The sequence below is a fragment of the Colossoma macropomum genome, unplaced genomic scaffold (genome assembly GCF_904425465.1).
Source record: "Colossoma macropomum unplaced genomic scaffold, Colossoma_macropomum, whole genome shotgun sequence".
In the NCBI taxonomy this organism is placed as follows: Eukaryota; Metazoa; Chordata; class Actinopteri; order Characiformes; family Serrasalmidae; genus Colossoma; species Colossoma macropomum.
The window spans coordinates 12,790,744-12,810,337 of NW_023494800.1; the positions used below are offsets into that span (position 1 = coordinate 12,790,744).

The 19,594-nt window shown below is 39.8% G+C and overlaps 2 protein-coding genes across 4 annotated transcripts; one reads left to right on the forward strand and one right to left on the reverse strand.

Moving 5' to 3' along the window:
* Window positions 1-1,114: 1,114 nt before the first annotated feature.
* exd1 (exonuclease 3'-5' domain containing 1) lies at window positions 1,115-6,405 on the reverse strand. Its single transcript, XM_036588872.1, has 3 exons — window positions 5,156-6,405; window positions 4,864-5,092; window positions 1,115-1,297 (listed from the first exon to the last, which is right to left on the reverse strand). Exons 1-3 carry the CDS (start codon window positions 6,403-6,405, stop codon window positions 1,115-1,117), a joined length of 1,662 nt encoding a protein of 553 aa, XP_036444765.1.
* Window positions 6,406-7,725: 1,320 nt separating this feature from the next.
* Window positions 7,726-18,179, forward strand: smpd4 (sphingomyelin phosphodiesterase 4). 3 transcript variants are annotated; one of them, XM_036588507.1, is made up of 20 exons: window positions 7,726-7,787; window positions 8,312-8,414; window positions 8,499-8,585; window positions 9,120-9,256; window positions 9,732-9,807; window positions 9,910-10,006; window positions 10,114-10,166; window positions 10,263-10,414; window positions 10,562-10,694; window positions 12,160-12,231; window positions 13,500-13,589; window positions 14,418-14,563; window positions 14,711-14,801; window positions 14,930-15,030; window positions 15,194-15,357; window positions 15,483-15,688; window positions 15,921-16,151; window positions 17,021-17,152; window positions 17,251-17,379; window positions 17,484-17,807. In XM_036588507.1, exons 2-20 carry the CDS (start codon window positions 8,370-8,372, stop codon window positions 17,805-17,807), a joined length of 2,466 nt encoding a protein of 821 aa, XP_036444400.1. In that variant the 5' UTR covers window positions 7,726-7,787; window positions 8,312-8,369. The 3 variants fall into 3 exon arrangements, with proteins under 3 accessions (XP_036444400.1, XP_036444399.1, XP_036444402.1); XM_036588506.1 differs by having other exon boundaries at window positions 7,744-7,823; window positions 17,484-18,179; XM_036588509.1 differs by lacking the exon at window positions 13,500-13,589 and having other exon boundaries at window positions 7,744-7,823.
* Window positions 18,180-19,594: the final 1,415 nt, after the last annotated feature.

A 19,594-nucleotide genomic window follows, 5' to 3' on the forward strand; every position in this document is an offset into this window, starting at 1 on the left:
CCTCCTTTGAAAAGTTCTGATTGCATCACATACATCAGCTGGCATGGAAAAAGAATATTAACCAATAATTATGTTTACATCATGACCCACCCCACCGGATACCCCATTTCACACCACTGTAAGGACGAAAAATGCTTTCTGATTACCAATTTGCATTCATTTCGATCGGTAATGTGAAAGGTAATGTGATCATTACACAAAGGCTCAGGACTTGTAGGCATTACATGTAATGAAGTTAAAAAAAAAAATCAGGGAAGTCATCAGTCTTATGTCAAGAAATTTTACTACAGCTCAAAATCATGGTGTACCTGTGTTTGCTCAAACATTCAATACTTGAATTTCCTCATTTTAATAAAAGAGTTTGATTTAGCATGTACACATTGTTAAGGTTTCTAAACCATTCACTCCCCAGTCCATATATGAAACTAAGCTGCAAAATCAGCCTGTTTTAAATTCACCGTTTTTGTGATGTTATGCAAACCATCATATTTACATATATACACCTACTGAGCCTGCAGCAGTTTAAAGGCAGTCTGTTTAATTCCAAGGGATAAAAAGAGGTTGGAAAATGGTCATGTATAAAGGAATTATGACTGCTCTTGGTACCAGCACAAACATTGTAAGTGAACCTCAGGTTAAAAAAACAAAAAAAAAATACAAGAGTAATGCAGAATAAGGGCCCTTTTACAGCTATCTAGAACTCCAGGAAGATGGATGCAAAAACAAGTCGCATCGTATGTCTCTATACACTGCAAAGTTTCTCCGTTTTCCAAAGTTTCTACATTACAGATTTGGTCTTCATTTCGTCTGTGCTTTACATAGATGGATGTGCAGATCTTTTTTCTTTAAGTACAAAATAGATCATAAATAAATTACAGTGAAAATCCATTTGATTAAAATGACAGTGCATTCCTTTCTGCTTTGATATATATATATATATATATATATATATATATATATATATATATATATATCCTTCCCTGCCCTCTGTGCCAAATGTCTTTTTTATCTTTCCGCATCGACAAGGAGAAGACAAAGCAGAAAGAAAGAGTGAATAGGCCTCATTACTAACCAAAGGTTAGCTTCCACATCAAGTGATCTTGCTGTCCAAGGGTCAAGGGAAGGTCACATCCATCAGTGGTGAAAAAGGTCTCTGTGCCGTCCTCCTCTGTCCCTCCTGTGCTCTGCCCAGCACCAGAGTGATGACGGCCTTGTTCCAGATAAGGGCTGATCCATTGGCCTGATTTGTGGGCAGCAGAGCAATTTCAATACCCGTCTTTGCGCTGATAGATGAGGCCTGCCTTTGATAAAGGGCCAATTTGCCACAGGGGCAATGGGGATGGAATTGCAGCAGATGCCTTTATTTTGTCTGCTCCACAATTCAGAAAGAAGTGGAGGTGAAAAACAGAGAGAAAATAACACAAAGCCAGAGAGAGAGGAAACTTAAATTACAATTGTCTTCTTATCAGTGCCAAAGACAAAGCTATCTTTTCATTACTTAAGTGTCTAGTTTGTGTGGAATTTTGCAGACGTTTAACCCTCAGCAGAGCGAAGCGTGGCGAACAAATAACAGTGTTGTGCAAGTGAGACCATGCGATAACACGTCTCAGTGGAAATCTTTGGGGATCGTTCCGTGGTAGGAAGTACAAGTCTTGCCGGAGTAAACATGACAGCGCAGAGGTATGTAATTTCCTATCTTCCTAATTAGATCATAAGGGAGGAGAAGGCCATCTATGGACACAAAACGTTATTACCGTCCTTGCTTTGAAGGCGTTGTGGAAGAGTGAATGTGTCATTGACTGTCTTGTTACTCTATGTTTACACAGTATAATTTAATACAGCCTGCATTAACATTAGCTGATTAGCAGCCAAAGATGTGGCAAACATGTGCTGGGCAACAAAGAAATAAGGAATAAAAGAGCAACTTCATATTTCATGTCTCTCTTTTGTCCTTTTTGTGAGCATTATTTTTGATTCTCAAAGGAGCTCTGTCTTGAAAGCACTAGGGGGTCACTAGGGGGTCTCAAACAATCATTAAGGGCAGAATGAGAGGATATTTATTTTTTTGCTTCTGTGACAACCTTTCAAAGCAGGTTTTTTCATAATGTGTAATTTCATATTGATGTAGTGTCTTACACAATGGCAAATAGTCACCATACATGTATGTGCACTATAGCTATAGCTAATTTTATCATACAGGAAATAATCTGACACTTCTTTAATCTATTTCAGGGCTGACATTCAGTCTATTGTGGTATGAACAAGGCCATTTAGGCTTGCTTTTTTTAACCTATAGGTTAGGTTATAGGGTTTTTTTTTGTACCTAATAATGCAATACCTATAACAAATGATTAGTCTAATTATGCTATCACTATCGTTGCCAATTACAGATGCTTCTGTGTAATAAATGCTTTATTTTGTATAAAGTTTGCAATTTACAAAAGCATCTCTCATTCTTTGTCATGTTGTTTACTATGTTATGTGAAATAATTTATAGTAAGATATATTATGTGAAGTATTACAGTAAAAAAGTTTGGAATGATGATTTTAAATAATGTAAAACCAACTTTGTTCCGCATATATATACACATATATACATATATACACATACATACACACACACACACACACACACACACACACAGGTATACATAGTCACACATATACATATGCTGTATAGGAATGAGAATAAATTTACAATAAGTTATATAGAGTGCCTTATATTCAAAAACCAGTGACCAAATCTCACTGATCAAAAAGCAATTTAGTTGTTTTGTAAGGAGAAAAAACTAGAAATAGAAAATTACAGCATATTATTTAATATTAATAATAATTTGCTAGTTTTTGCTTTCTTGTTGTTCCCAAAACACTTTACATGTTGGTGTCTAGTTTATAACATACATTTTAATCTAAATAAAGTTATTATTTGCTAACAATTATGACAAATGACTCCGAACTTTTGAATGGTGGTGTATTTGCAGGTGCTGAATTCATAATTTATGTAATGATAATGTATCCCAAAACTTCAAATCTGTCACCCTCTTTATGCTTAATCAACTGTTTTCTTAATTACCAAAGTTTTTGGTGCTTTGTGTGATCTGACAGGCTTCTGTGCTGTAGACAGTGGCTTTGTTGATGACATCAGCTTGACTGACGCAGCATCAAGTGTGTAATGAAGGCTGTTATTGTGCTGACAAACTTTTCACTCACTTGTCTCATTCCATTTCATAACTTGCTTCAGATTAGACACTGTAAGCTGCTCATCTGCATTAGAGTTTGTTTTGTTGCTTTTTTGTTTATCCCTAAAGAACAGTACAGTATAGTCTCTGTGGGGTTGGGATGCTTTCCTGACAGGAGAATTGTCTCCAGCCATGCCTGCGGTCATAAAAATAACCTGATAGATTTTTTTTCCCCCACACCTCACAAAACCCAATGAAAACAAACCTGACAGATTTACGCTTATATAAACTCTTGGTTCAACATGTCCAGCCATAGGATTCATAATTCAAGCTCCATATTCCCATAAGGGTGAAGCAAAGGCACAGCAACAGCAGCAAAGTATTTACAGCTCAGAATCAAAGTTAACTTTCAATATTGTATACATCTATTGCGTCATCACAGCGCTATCACACTGCTGACAATATTTTTTTTTTTCTATTTCTTTTTTCCCCTCAACATTGAAACTGAAGGGCTCAAAGCAAATTAGTTTGTAACAGAAGAGACTAAAAATAGAGAGACACTTCACACAGCAGCATCAAATTTTAAATGTCCATCAAAGCCAAGGCGTCCACTGGTCAACTGAACTAGAATATCACAGCAATAAAACGAGATGATTAAAGCGCTATAATTTAATGTAATGGAATTAACCAGTCATTGATTAATCACTATAACACATTGTGCAATTTTTCAGCCGAACAATATGCTCCAAGGGTATTTGTGAAGGATGAATACACTTGAATTAAACAGGGGTGCGCTATATGCAGTAAAGTGCCTGTACATGGAATTTTTTTTATAGGCACTTAACAGTTTAGAATGGCATAAAGACTTGGAGAATAGTCTAAAGTGCAGAGACATTTTCCTTCTTTTGCTCTTTTTTTCTGGTGAAAGGAAGCTTATATTGTGAAATGACCATGCCTCGGGGACTGGTTCATAATGGACTCTCTTTTTTCAGCCACGAACTCAGGCTCCTCTGTGAGAGAATGAAAGACATCAAAATAAATTTTTCCTGTTGGGCAGCTGTAGACCACTGGCTATATTTACTACAACTGAATGGCTCGTCATTGAATGTGAAGTCAAATGTTTATTGTAATGAGAGATCACAATGAAAACGGGTACATCACAGGATTCACATTATGCTGTGATATGTTCCAGAGAAACTCCAGTACACTCAAAGCAATTTATCAGAATCTCACTCATTAACTGAACTGATTAAACTCTGGAAAAGCGATGCTTTTTCACTCTGTGGGCAACACTGCCACCTACCTACATAACAAGGCATTGCAGTTCAGATGTACTCTCCAAGGAAGTGAAGCACTTGACTTAATATATCTGAAATAAAAATAATAATGAGAAATGGCATGCCAAGGCTCAATGTTTTATCCAACAAGTGCTTTAAATGTCATTTTGTTAGAACTACAAGAATGACCTCAACGCTTTGGTCAAGCTATGACTTACAAAAGGCAACCACATAGATTAACAAACCAAAATAACTGCTTCTATGTCAGACCTCACAGTTTTTACCAAACGAACTAAAAACTGAAGCACAAGATGTTTAAAACAAAGTCATTAACTTTCCACACTTCCTTTTTAACATGGCTTCCAAGAGGAACTCAAGGAGAGACTGCGAGCGGAGGCCAAGCCTACTGGTGTGTTGAAGAGCCCTCTGCCCAAGGACAGTGCAGTAGCTGGATGGGACCCCCTCTGGGCCACACCTGCCATGAGGGAGACGAGAGGGAGATGAGAGACTGAATCCAGACCATCAGGAACTACTGGCTCACTCTCCTTGCGCAGCAGACTTTCTCTGGGAGCCTCTACTGGCGGCAACACGGTAAACCCTCTTCCTAACACAGGGACGGCTGTGGTGATGGGGGCGCTCTCTTTATCTGGTGGCTTCCCTCTACCCAGTGCTGTGAAATCAGTAAAATCCTGCGCTGACCTAGCTCTGGTGAGTTGGGCTGGAAATGTCTCAGGAAAGGCTGACTCACCTTCTAGCAGAGATGGCCTAGGGCAGGCTGTCTCTTCTGGCCCAGGACACTCCACACTCTGAGGATCTGGTGGTTCCAAGGAAGGCTTGACATTGTAGCGCTCCAGGAGGCCGTCTTCGGTAACAGGGTAATGGTTCACAGCCCACTCCTGTCGCTCCTCCCTAATCACCTCCAGCTCTCGCAGCTCCTTGGGAAGCTCCAAGCCACTCTTGCCAATGTGCTGCGTGTGCACAGGCTCGTCTTGGCTGCTTCTCAGGTAGGAGTCCACAAGGCTGGTATAGTCACTCATGAGGGCATCCAGGAGCACTAGACGCAAAGGCTGCAGGTGGATCACTGACAAGGCCATGACCTTCAGCAGAGGAACTGGGCAAGGACGAACATACCAAACCTCTTTATCCTCCCTTGTGAGCTGGGTCTTGATCCTGAGAGACGAAAGGTGCCTGAGGGGCATTTTCAGATGAAAGCTGACCACCTCCTGGAGCGTGCTGACCCTGTCTGGCAGGAACCCTCCTGTCTCTGAATAGAAGTGCATGATGTCAGCAACCTGGGTGTCAAACACGTTGGTGAGATTCACTCCAAACTGAGCCAACAGACACCCTGCAATAGAGCGACAGTCATGAGTGACCTTTAGTATGTGGTTACTTTCCAGAATCATGGACAGCCCATTCTTGAAAGCTCTGCCCCCAAGCAGTAGGATGTCAAAGAGATAGACCTTGTTTTTGGTGGCAATCTGTAGCCAACAGAGCCTCTCGTGCTGGAACACACCAACTCCATCAGCTCCAATCCCAATCACTTGTTGTCTCTTAATGTGCATCACTGCAGGACCAAACTTCTCATGGAACTCGTCTACGACCACGTAGTTCACATGTTCTTCATCTTCATCATCCACTATCAGTCTGCGCCTGTATGGCTGGAACTCAGCCACACACAGCTGGCCCAGGCTGGCAGGGTCTCTACTGTTGCCCACATTATCTCCTCTGGAAACGCTGGGAAACTCTATGTTCAGGACTTCGTGTCCAAAGAAGAGTTTAGCTCCGGGAAGCTTCCTACCACTTTCTACTTCGACCACGTCCTCTAAAATGATTGTCTTGTTCAGATTAATGCGCTGAACGACGCCAATGAACGTACTACCTTTCGTAGTTAGCTTTATTTGTTGTCTCTTAAAGCCCTCCAAGAAATGGTAGTCGTCCAAAGACGCCATTTCAAAAATGGTTCGACGGAAGTTGAGTGGAGATAAATGTTTTCACAGGAGAGCAGAGCGTTGAACACTAGTACACTAGGTTAGCAATCTTCAACCGCTGGGAAACAGATCTACAATAACGTTGTGCAAAAGGCTAATGGGACTCCTCCAACGTTCAGCTTCACGTTATGACCCGACTGCTGAGAGACCCCGTGTCCGTTTCTTTGAGGCGCTGTCGTCACAAATTATTAGATAATACATTTCTGCAAGGTTGGAGATAAAAATAAAATAAAAATAAATAAAAAAAAACAACAACAAAAGCTTCAGTGCAAAACTCCGTGTAGAGAAAATGGAAGCACTTTTAGAACAAGAAACTCAATTAGAGCTAGTAAATGTTAGGAGTAGTAAAAATATTGAAAAACAAAATCACAAGTAAAAATTTGAATATTAAATTATTACATGTTCAAATTCATTTCTGATGGCCAGAGTACACCAACGGGACAAACACGAACAAACACAAACGTTTGGTTGGTGTGCCATACTTGTTGATTACTCTTCCTGTTCACTCTAGTCGTGAATTCTTTTCCTGAACTTACAACATAAAGGACAACTGCAAACAGAAGTATGTTGGTGTTTGTGCCGTCAGTGTATCCTGGTCTTCACTAGTGAAAACTCATTTGTTACGTATGCAAATTCTGCCCTACTCTATCTACAAGTAAAAACGTGTAATTGTGTATAATTTTTTACATGTAAATTTTTTTTTAATTTAACATTAAATTATTGTATTATTGTATTAATAATCTATTTTTTTAATAATAATATTTTTTCCTTTTTAAATTAATTAAAAACATTGAAAAGCACAGGTCCATGGTGAGAACAAATCTTGTATGTGCTAAAATATGTTTCCTACTAGGAACATTTTATTACTTTTTTACTTGTATTAAAGGCAACTAGTTTTACTTTTTCAGAGTGGATTTTGGATATCTACGGAGCCTCGCTGGTGACATCCTATATAAATAAAAATAATGGGTGGCCACAACTTAGTAAGGCGTGGGAATGAGATGATTAAGTCTTGCCCACGCCTTACTAAGTCATGGCCACGACATAATCATCTCATTCCCACGCCTTGCGGCCACTCATTATTTTTATTTATACAGGGTGTCATCATCAGGGCTCCGTAGTTATCAAGAGATTTTGGATTAAAGGCTCAAAAGGTGTGCTATAAGAAAGAGGGAAATAAACAACACCAGGTTTTCACAGGTCGTCCGTCCTGCACTCTACTGTGCTGTCGGTTGGTGTCGCTGTTGCACAGAACGCTCCGTCGTCCTGCACAGGACGTGACGCCACAGTACAGACCACCCGTTCAAACCTGTGTGGCTGTAGACGCGGTTCACTGGAGTTCAGTAAGAGAACTAATCTTGTACCGTGAACTGATCGGGGTAATAAATATATTCATATTAATATTTGTTTTCCTTCCCTTTTCGTGTAAAGTGGTTATATCGTTGGTTTTACTCCCGAGCTTCCTTGTTTGGCTGAGGTTATAATACTGTTGGTTAACCTAAGCTAATGTTAGCTGATATTAACTGTACCAGTGCTGAACGTAATTTCGCTGCTCAGCTAGCTGTGTTAGCTATGTTAGCTTGCTTGTTAACTAACTCGCTAACGGCATGGCGCATGTGGACACTTTCTTCGTCGCTGTCTGAGTAAAACTGGACCTAAAAATTGGAAAGTTTCCCCTCTGTATTTCGGACTATAATGGCCGACTCTCAGAAAAGTAACGTTAGAGAAGTTAGCAAGCACCGCGTTAGCACCCTATTTCATAGATGCGGTTTCAGTCAAACTTTGTTGGCTAGGTAGTTAGCTTAGCTAACTCGCTCTGTGTTTTGATTAACGTTCACTGACACTTTGAACACATCGTCCTCCTCAGGTGCGCTGTTGGACTGCAGGTTGTGAGCAGCGCCGCTTCACCAGCAGCGAGGACAGCAATGGCTGCGCCAGCTATACAGCAGCCTAACGTTAGTTATCTCCTGGTAGGCATGAAGGTTGTATTTTTTTGCTTTTGTGAAACAACAGTTCCATAGATGCTCCACTCACTGTATTAACGTTTTGGGCAGGCAAATCTAAAGGCAGACTGGACCAACAAGCCTCTTCTTCAGCGATGCCAGGAGTTGGTGAAAGTGATAGATGACTATCCTGCTAAGGTTAGTTACACTGCATACACATAAGGTATTTGTGACATAGCCAAGTGTTACCTTTTAGCCAAAAACTTTATCGCTGAGATGCCCAGTCTCATCTGGGGGTCTGTGATTTACCTTTTGTGGAAATACCTGTCAGTAATCAAAAGCAGATATCTGGGTGCTTTGTAATTGGAGCAGAGTGGGCGGAGACGGAGAGGGGCTTATGCACAACCTTACTCAAATGAGTACTTTAAGTTGCTCAGAAATTCTACGGTTTGTAATTTTTGTGGCTTATTTTGTTGTTGAAAGTTTAATCAAATCTGGACCTCAACAGTAAAATTCATATTGGATTAGAATATATGTCTGGTGTTGTAGTAGTTTGGGGTTGATTTTAGGAGAGGGATGCTCAACCCATATTGGTGAAATTTTTGGAGAGGTTAGAAATGTAGGTTCGTGAGGCTCATTCATGACATGAATAAGTAGACTCTCTGTTCTCAGTGGTTGAAATGTTGTGTACACCACATTGATAGTTTAAATTTGACTCTGTTGTCCAATCAGGAGTTGCATCTCATCTTTCCCTGGCTGGTTGAGAGCATCTTTGGCAGCCTGGATGGGGTCATTGTCGGCTGGAATCTGCGATTTCTGCATACTCGCATGAATGAGTACAACACAGTCATGGATTTCCTTGACCCAAGGTCAGCTTTGCATGTTCTTAGAGTTTCCTTCATAGTGTTGTTTGTTTGAATGAAATCAATCTAGAACAAGGGTTTCCAAACTCACACACAGTATTTTTGGTGGGCTGAGGGCCAAACAATATAGAAATAAAGAAGGTAGGTATGTGTCAAGAAGGAATTCTGTCATATTATAAATATCAGTATATTGCTACAGTTTATTGTTGGAATAGTTTAAGAATATGGTTTTCAAATAAGAATTTAAGTAAGAAAATAAGAATTTAGTAAATATTTGTTACGGTCTTAAATCAAAATATGTGTATTCTCTCACTGGATCAGAGGGTAGGATTAGGGTAACTTTCTGTCGGGCCAAATCAAACATCCTCACAGGCTATGGCTCATGGTTCACACTTAGGGCAGCCCTGATCTAGAAAATATAGCGTGGAAAGTCTTTGCATAATCGTTTTACATGACAGGGTTTGTAATGTCTTTCCAACAGCGGCCCCATGATGAAGCTTGTGTACAAGCTGCAGGCAGAGGACTACAAATATGAGATCCCAATTAGTTATCTTCCGGTAAGTACAAACAATAGAGACTTTAGATAGCAAACATCTGGTACTATATTCTAGCACTTCATCTCAAAAGATGCTGTATTAACAGTGCTGTGTTCTCTACAGGGTCCTGTGAAAGCATCCATTCAGGAGGGTGTTCTTCCAGATTGCCCCCTATTTCACAACAAACTTCAGTTTCCCATGTCAGGCCTGCTAACACTCAGTATGTCTCTTAGTAAATGCATAAACCACTTGTATATTTAATGTTTCAAGACTGGCACTTCATTCTGAAAAATTCACACATGGTTGTCTATCCTTAATCTTTCCAAGATCCCTTTGAATACTACATGTTCAACTTTGCCTCCAGTCTCATTGTACCAAAGGTAGGTTTGTCTGTTGTCTGTTATTGAGTAGATGTAATTTAACTGTTTTACTTTTTTTAACTTACTGTCTAAACGGCTTTAAATCTGAAATTTCAGACTTACCCTCCTGGCCAGCATGGGAGCTGTTCAGATAGTGCTTACTTTGTGCTTGTTGATGCCTACCTCAAGCACTTCCTACCCACAGAGGGAAACGTGCCCCCATCTCCTTTCTCTGATCCCAGAGGATCTGTGGCCCCTCCTGCTCCAAGGTATTTTTTAATCACTTTTGTATAAAAAGTACTTTCATGCATTGCCAGGTCATAGTGACATTAGGTTAGACATCATTGGGTGAGCTGTGAAATGTATCTAAATAAAATTATATCAACACACTTGATTTGGATTGTTCTGTGTCCTAGGTCTCCCTCTGTGCCTTATGTTGGTTATGGTGTCCACAGCACCAGTCTACTGAAGCGTCACATTTCTCATCAGCCCTCAGTCAATGCTGACCCTGCTGCTCAGGAGATTTGGAGATCTGAAACCCTTTTGCAGGTAAAAGCTCATGCAACTACAGAGGTCTGCACAGACATGCAGTTTAACCCCAAACCCAACCCATACCCACAACTTTGAGACCTGACCCAACTGGTACTGCTAAATTTGAAACCCAAATGGATTATTACAGGCATGTTCTGAAAGCCAAGCGCTTGCTGTAGCCGACTCTGAGTTAAATGTTGCAAGGAAGTATTCTGACATTGATATTTGCTTCTCGCTGGTGGCTGCAGGGGAATGGCTGCATCATGGCAAGTGTGTCACTGAAGGGACAAAGTGACAGTCCTCCTGCTGTCATAGCTTGAAGTACTATCATGAGCTTGACGCTATAGACACACAGTGTGCCTTTAGTCTGACTTAGCGACCAGATCATCACATTTACACAATGAAAACGTCTTTGGTTCAGTTTGTAAGCTTTCTTTTTTTTTTTCCCTATCCTTGACTAACGGTCAGATTGACTTTGTGCACAAACTAGACTGTATTAGGGAGAGAACATGCACAAGAGAGGTGATTGAAAGCACAGAATTTACGTAGGCATATTCTTTCAAATACAAACAAATCTACTACGAATGTCATTAGAAAACAAACCCGAGCCAAGTTGAAAGTAAAAAATTGTATAACTACAATTATACAATTCCAGTCGGTTGGGAAGCAGACCTCTAGTCTGACTCTTTGACGTTAGAGGCTATTGTATGAATGTGTGAACCGGGTTTTCTTTCAGTATCTTAGATTTTTATTTCAGTGAAGTAATTAACCAATAAAATCTTGTTATACCTCCCGTTCCAATATGCCCACCTATCAAGTGAAAATGCTGAGCTAGCTGGAAGACCTCCCAATGCCATATTTCACTCAGAAATTTGTCATGAGAGGAAAACACATTGTGATTACTGGTTCACATTAACTTAAGGCATTATGGTGGCACTGGTATTCAAGAATGATTCTGAGCTTATTTGAATTAATATAACTAAATAAAATGTTTTCTCCGTAACTCTGCTATCGTATTAAGTACGACACTCTTGGCTCTCTGTGTGTGATGGTGTGACTCTGTTGAGCTGCTAGTGAGCAGTGAGGGGTAAAGAGGGAGGGATGAGTATCCCCTGCTGTGAAAACACAACTACAGCTTTCTTCATCTCAAAAAATCGTGTACAACTTCAGAAAAAAAAAAATTTAAACCCAAAAAAACACTGTTAATGTTGACGTGTTTAGTTACTGACAAAGATGATAATTCAGTTTGCTCTCAGTTTTGTAAGTCACACATTTCCATTTAAATATATTCCATATAACTTTATTGAAGAAAAAATGCATAGATTTATGAAAGAAACTCCGAAACAGGCAGAAATTGTATATTATGGTGTCTGTGGAAAAAGGCTTAAAGGTATGATAAGTAATTTAACATTAACAGTGGAAAGGGAAGATAAAGCAAGCCAACTTCGGATAGTTCAGAGCTTGTTCCTGTTTGTCTCTGCAGGTGTTTGTGGAGATGTGGCTTCATCACTACTCTCTGGAGATGTACCAGAAGCTACAGTCCCCTCAGGTGAAGGTAAGATTGTAGCACAGCTCTTTTCTCCACCACTCTTCCTCCACTGCACGGCTGACTGGCTGAGCACCTCCACCCTACAACCATGCTCCCAACCTCTGCTACATGGGCATCGCTGCACGAATCCCTCACCCACTTCATAAGCTAAATGAAGACACACTTATTCACATGCAAACACAGAGTGAATCTTCCACTTCAGTTTGCTCTTGGTCAGTGGCTGGTGTAGTGTAATGCCTAGGTTATTGATTTTTATGACATGCAGTTTTTTTTTTTTCCCTTCAACCTTTACACGGGCCTGGGTTTGTTTTGCTGAATAGAGCATATCCCTTTGCATTTTTCTTCAATTCTTTGCTGGTAGATTAGATTTCTTTAAGGGGGTGGGATACAAAGCTATGAACTGGATGTTGGAGCATCCAAAGGCTTGCTATGACGTGGTCAGCTTAGTTGTTCCCCCTTCCTTTTTACTTTTGGTCATGTGGGCAAAGGCATTTTTAAGCATGATGTCTTGTGTTGGCTCCCTGGTCTCTATTTCTCTCTTGTGGCTGTAGACTGTTTGTAAGCTTTTTTGCTTCTCTGGATTCTGAGCTGCTATGGTGAACTTTATTCTGTGAGTCTGCTTTTATAGTATTTTAAGTGTTTATCAAAATTAGCCTGCCTCCAGTCAGCCCTAAGCATTGTAGATGTTTTGCCTTCGTATGCATTTTAACAGAGGTTAATAGGTAATCGCCAGTTTACTCTAGAATATACATTGCATTTTTGACAAAATAATTTATCAGTAGTTTTCAGAGTGACACAGTATCAAAACAGTAAATTGGCGACTGCCTCAGAAATGACTCATCTGTAAAAAAAAAAAAAATAAAATAAATAAGATGCAGAATCTCCTTTTCCTGTTCTGTGTTTTAAACCTAACCTGTCCTAAAGGACAGTAGTTGCTTAATGGTTTATTGAGGATGAACAATGAATTTGTATTTAATCTATATAATTTTGGCATCATCAAAGCCTTTGTGAATATTTACTTTGATCTGTGAAAAGGACTTCTGCATCAAGCTAATTTTCATGGCATTTGTGTCTCTGTGGTCCTTTTTTTTTTGTATTTCTTTCCCTCTTATTCACCCCCATTTTGGTTCTTACTTCGTCCAACTTTTCTCTTGGATTGCACTCTATCCTTTTTTTCTTTTCTATTCTCATGTTCACCTTCCTACTCCTTTCCTCTCTCCTCTTTTCCTCCTCCTCTCCTCTTCCTTCTTCCCACTTTGTGATGGGTCCTTCAGCTGGCGTTGCTGCAGTACCGCCTCAATATGTCCAGCATGCTGTGCCAACCCCCTGCCCCACCAGGCTCTGGGACCCTCCACACATACCAAGTACTTTTACCTTTTCATTCAGTTCCATGGGCTTCCTGGAGGTAACGTAAGGGGGAAAATAGCTGAGGGGTCCTGATGGAAGGCCAGGGAATAGTGGTATTATTCATGAGCAATGCAAAATAGACGTGACCTTTCAGGTACAGTTAAGGTTCCTGTAGTTGTGATGCTTGCTATAATTAGCATTGTGGAGAGATGACCAAATTTGTTTTTGGTGTGGAGCTCAAGTTATATAAGAAGTTTGATGCTGAAGATAAGTAAGAGGCTTTTCTGGTATCTCATTTCTTTCTTCAAAATGCATGCTTGTTTTATTTAAGGTGTGGTGCCATGTCTTATGTGTTTGTGGTTTGTGTTCAGTGTTCCTCTTCAACTGTAGCCTGTATACAAACACTACTACACTTCACATAATATACTGCCTAAATTGCCCAGACAGATGCATTTTTGTCTGTCCTTTAATAATGACCAAATAAGTTTGACTGTTGATTTTTGCAAAGGTTCTATATATTATGCAATATTGAATTACTGAACTTGCTATCAAGAGTTTAAATGTATAGACCAGAGGTGTCAAACTAAGTCTCTCCTAGGCCACAGCTTTGCAGAGATTATTTTCCCTATTCTTACACACCAAATTTAACCCAGGAATGCTAATTAGCCGATAAGTGCTTTCAGTGAGGCAGAGCAATAACTCTGCAGAGCTGTGGCCTGGAAGGAACTCAGGTTTGACAACCCGGCTATACAATCTTCAAGGCAAAATGTACATTTCAGATGCTATGATGCAATAAGAGCCAGTATTAATTTTGTGATTATGTATTGGTGGGCATGATGTAACAGGAACCCTTCAGCCCAACAGAAGAGCACGTACTGGTGGTCCGTCTGCTCGTCAAACACCTGCACGCCTTCTCCAACAGCTTGAAACAGGAGCAGGCCTCCTCTCCTTCCACTCACTCTCATGCCAGTCCCCTCGAAGAGTTCAAGAGGTAGGCGCCACAGCCAGCTTGTGCCTTATCAGCAAACTGAAGCTATAACTATATAAGTCTTAAAGGGAGATGGTTTGAGTGCAGCTTGAAATAGCCCTGCTGCCGATATCTTCAGTATCTCAGTTTGTGTTTTTTTGGGTCTCACAGGGTGGTAATACAGAGGTTTGTTCAGCAGAAGCTGTATGTCTTCCTGCAGCATTGCTTTGGTCACTGGCCTCTGGATGCCTCTTTCAGAGCAGTGAGTGTTTGTTGTGCTCTTCAGTCTTGGTTATCTTATGTTGTTTAACATGCATTAATATTGACTGGTGTGTCATGTTAACAGTTAGATGTCTGATAGGTGATGGCTTATTGGTCTTATGTTTTCAGGTATTGGAAACATGGCTGAGTTACATCCAGCCCTGGAGGTACACAGGAGAGAAAAACAATCCCCAGACAGATGTCCAAAACAGAACTGTCCCTGACAAATGGTAAATTCTACATTTGTGGATACTTTCACTGTAAAATAAGTTGCATTTTGATTAGAGAAATAGAGGTACAACAAATATCTTCAACATTTGCTTTTCAGTTACATATTTTTAGGTTGCGTCCAGTCATGTTGCTGGCCTAATCATTTTTTTTTTTAAATAACAGGGCTTCCTTTGTTCAAGAGAATCTGCTCATGTACACAAAGCTCTTTCAGGGTTTCCTCAATCGAGCTATGCGCACAGATCTTGTCAATGCCAAAAACGCACTGATGGTCTTCAGGGTAGCCAAAGTCTTTGCCCAGCCAAACTTATCAGAAATGATCCACAAAGGTAAATGTATAGATTTTACTTGGAGACTATTAATCAAGGGAGTCTGCATTTTCTTTGGCTTGGCTGTGCAGTTGTCTCTGTCTAGGCTGTGCATTACCCTTTCTGAATGCTTTTTATCCTTTCAGGAGAGCAGTTATTTCTCGAGCCAGAGCATGTCCTTCACCACCGGCAACCACGGGTCTTCCTCACACCTGCACACAGTGGCAGCTTCCTATCCTCCCGCCAGCCTGCAGGGACAGATGCCGTGTTTAAAGTCAAAAGTCATGTGTATGGCCTGGAAGGGCAGGATTGCCAGTACAAGCAGATGTTTGGCAGTGAGCTGCGTGCAGTGGTGAGCACTAATAATGATAGTAATAGTAATAATAATAATTTTAGCATCTCTTCTGCTAATGGTAATACATATTACATAACACTCTCTGTGGCCTAAATGACAAGAGGCTTTAATGATGAATTACATCATTTTTACAAAGCATTGCATGGACCATTGAGATTGAGACAGGCATCAGGATATGCAGGGGATTGTGAAATTGTGTTTGTATTATGATTCCTTTGATGTTCTGCAGGTTTTAAAGCTGATCCAGATCATAGCCCAGGCCCGTCAGACAGCCAAGCGAATATCGGATCACTCTGCTGAAGCGGCTGCAAACAACTCATTCCTCTCATGGTTTAGCGTGGGCTCCTCTGATCCCAGCTACACCTTTAGTGGAGGAGAGGCTGATGACATGGGAGAATGTGTTAAAAAGACTCATGAGTTCTTGGACAAAGCCCTGGACTACCTGTGTCAAATATTTCGGGTCAGTCTGTTGATCACTTATGGTCATGTAATACACAAAGCTATAACAGTCACATCTATGCACAATGGGATGTTTGATAAAATGAAAAAAAATTCTTGGACCATTTTTTCCTCCTGCGTAGAAGCCCTCAGTAACTCCCCATGGGCAAATGAAAAGTTATAGATGAAGTGATTAGTTGGATTCTCTTACATTCGTATTACCAGGCTAAAGTGGCACAGATCTAATATTTTGTCTTAATGTGACAAATCTTATCTAAGGCCTGCATATGTGGTTCTAGATCAAATACATATCTGATTCATGGCCATGTAACCTTAATGAGAATGGTCACATCAGAAATTGTGTCTTCCCCACTGCACATGCATTGAATGTAGTGTGCCAGACTTCCAGTTCACGAGCTCTATTATTAGATTAAAACTTGAAAAATATATAATCTAGAATGTAATTAAAATTGCACTCTTTCAAATTGCAATTTAAGTATGTAAAAGGTCAAATATTCAGCCCTAGTGGCAAGTTAGTGAGTGCCAGTAAATGCTGCAAAAGCAATGAGTCTGACCAATTTTTCCTTCGTCTCACTATAATAATGAATAGCTGAAATCTGTTCAGAGCAAATTATGATGACTAGCTGCTAGTTAGTGTGCTTGTTCATGATGTACATAGATTATTTACGTTTTACTGAGTTGATTGTGTGCATGCAGATCATTTCATGGGACAGGTTCATTCACCTTAATGACAGAAATTAATCACTTAGCCATGCAAATGTGAACCATCAAGTTAGAAAGATTGGATCTGAGAAAAATCAGATTTAAAGTAATGAGGCTTGTATATGTAGCCTTGGATTAATTTTTTAATGGTGGTGTTTATTTATGTAGCTGAATTCAGGGCAGCTGTCTCAGTTGATGGCAAATCTGGCATCTACAGAAGATGATGGAGGGTTCAAGCAGCTTCCTGATTGCATCCAGAGTGAAAATGGCCTTGTGCTCACAGATTTGGGCCGGATGCAGGTTTGACTTTTATAGACATTTTTAAAACAGGTCGCCTTTCCTTTTTCATTTCTTTTTAGAAGAATTTAATAACTGTGTTCGTATTCGCTTTCTTGCAGATCATAAATGGTCTTCGCCGATTTGAGATCGAATATCGAGGAGATCCAGAACTTCAGCCAATTAGAAGCTATGAAAATGCTCTTTTGGTCCGGCTACTGTTCAAAGTTTCCTCCTTTATTAATGATAGGGTATGTATGTTATACCTGTGTTTTCTTTTTTGGAAAGTGTTCTTTGTTTTTCTCCTTAGTCTAGCAATTAAAGTCAGTTTATATATATTTTTTTCCAAACACAGTGGGGAGATCACATGGAGGCGCTGTGCTCTCGGCAGGATTTGCTGGGTCGAGTTGGTAGACATTACTTAACCAGTTCTTCAGCTATTGTGGAGCAGCGACGAAGGAGTCCTGCGACACGGCAAGCAAGAGGGTGTCCCCAGCGGGCACGTCTCAGTCTGCGAGGTCTAGCCAGCTACCGCACTCTCATCCTGCTGCTACTACTCTACCTGCTCTTTGCACTACTCTCATTTGGTCTTCTCTCAAGCACTGCCCTCGTACTGGTCATTAGCCTTGTTTATGAGCTGCTTTTGATTGTGTTTGCTGATAAACTCAAAGCTCATTAACTGTCCAATGAAACATTTTTTGTCCTTTTTTTAATTTTGTAAATATGAAGGAGTGTCTCTTTTACAAGCGTTTGCATTGAGAGGATGAGTATTTATTGTGTCAAAGACAGGGATTTGAGGCTTTCATGTTTTTTTAATTGGAGGGAAAATTCACTTGTTTAACTCAGTTTCTGTTAGTAAATTTTTAACTATGATGACCAAATCCAGATGTTCTTGTGTGATGCTACATTTGTAAATCTTACTGTCCATGTAAGGTACACTTGCATGTAAGGATGTTCAAATGCGTAATTTTTTTCAACATTTCAGTATTAACAAATACCTAATGAATGTCCTGTTTGTTGAATTTTGGATATAAACTGATTTCAGTATAAAGCAGCCTTCTGAAACGAGTCTTACTTGGACTGTGAGGGTTTATGATTGTGCTTCAAAAGAAACTGCAGTGCACAATCTGAAGCTTCCAAGTGTAACAAGGTCTTTAGGAAATCCAACAATGATCTGGCTGTCTGTAGTTTATTGTAAGGAACTGTCGTTACCCACACCCAACTCTAATAAGCTACAAAAAAGTGAATGCTTAGGCCCCATGTAATCTCATGAATTTCTCAATGAATCAACAATGAAATAAATATCATTGAGAGGTGGAAAAGAGTTATTTTAATGACTTGTGGCCTGTAGTTCAAGAACATGAAAGTCAAGTAATAAATGCTGTTTTGATCAAACCACTAAACGTGAAACTAACTTAATATGAAGCTGTAAGAGGCATTCACAGCATTCAGTAGTGCTAATCCAGTACTGCACATTAGCTAACAAATGATCTGAATTTACAAAATTGCCTACCTAGGCAATTGTTTAATGAAGTCATTGGGCCTCATTCACCAATACCTTCCTAAGTTTTTTCTTAGTTCTTGAGAAAGGTCCCAAGAAAAAGTCATCATTTGTGTTCTTAAGTGTGTCGATTTTGTTCTTAACTTGGACACAAATCCCAAATAAGAAAACACTGGTGAATGTCAGAATCTTCATGAAAACTGCGTAAGTGGCATTTAAGAAGAAATTTCTTCTTAAGCACGGTTAGTGAATGAGGCCCATATTAGGAGGCCAAATTCCTGTCTCACCACAAGCTAAAATGCGTAAGTACATTTGTAGTTCAGTGTTGTATACTCATGATAGTAAAACAGCATTTTTGGACTTTGTTTTTGCATTTTAGCTCATTTTTAAGAAAAGCTGCATAAAAGTGAAGGAAATGTTCATATTAATGCCTCACAGTTGTGTCTTAATTATAGTGAAAACTTTAAAATGTACAGGGTGAGCCGGTGTTTGTTTAGTGTCATTTTATGAAGCCCGATTACTGCTAATTGAAATGGCCTGTTAATTAACAAAAAACAGTTTTTGCACATATAGATGGCTCTTAGAATATCACAGGACTAATAGTTCTTCAGTTCTTTTTGTTCTCAAGTAGTTTCTCATTTTATAAACAGAAAATCTACAGCATTTTGACTGAAGGTTAAAAACTGACTTCAAATACACATACAATGCCTTCAGATACACAAGTATTGGCACCTTTAGCAAAGAGGAAAAAAAGATCACTCTGCTGGATGAGGTGGGGTAAATAAGGGATTGGAGACGATACATCCTTATAAAATCTCTTCAGCTCGACCCACGGGCTGAGGTTTAGGTTATTTATTAGGACAGTTTTTTAAACACTACCAGAGACTACCACTAAAAACAAATAGAATTGTAGCAAAGCTCAGTATACATGTGTAGTCTACACTGTCAAAAATGTAGAATCAGTA

Bases quoted from the DNA above. Each gene is read 5' to 3' on its own strand.
- exd1 (XM_036588872.1), bottom strand. From the start codon at position 6,405: ATGGCGTCTTTGGACGACTACCATTTCTTGGAGGGCTTTAAGAGACAA. The intron at 5,093-5,155 runs GTCAGCGCAGGA...AGATAAAGAGAG, and splicing joins GCCCAACTCACCAGAGCTAG to CGCCCCCATCACCACAGCCG. The intron at 1,298-4,863 runs GTAGGCTTGGCC...TATCAAAGGCAG, and splicing joins GAGGGCTCTTCAACACACCA to GCCTCATCTATCAGCGCAAA.
- smpd4 (XM_036588507.1), top strand. From the start codon at position 8,370: ATGGCTGCGCCAGCTATACAGCAGCCTAACGTTAGTTATCTCCTG. The intron at 8,586-9,119 runs GTTAGTTACACT...TTGTCCAATCAG, and splicing joins TAGATGACTATCCTGCTAAG to GAGTTGCATCTCATCTTTCC. The intron at 15,358-15,482 runs GTAAATGTATAG...TTATCCTTTCAG, and splicing joins ATCAGAAATGATCCACAAAG to GAGAGCAGTTATTTCTCGAG.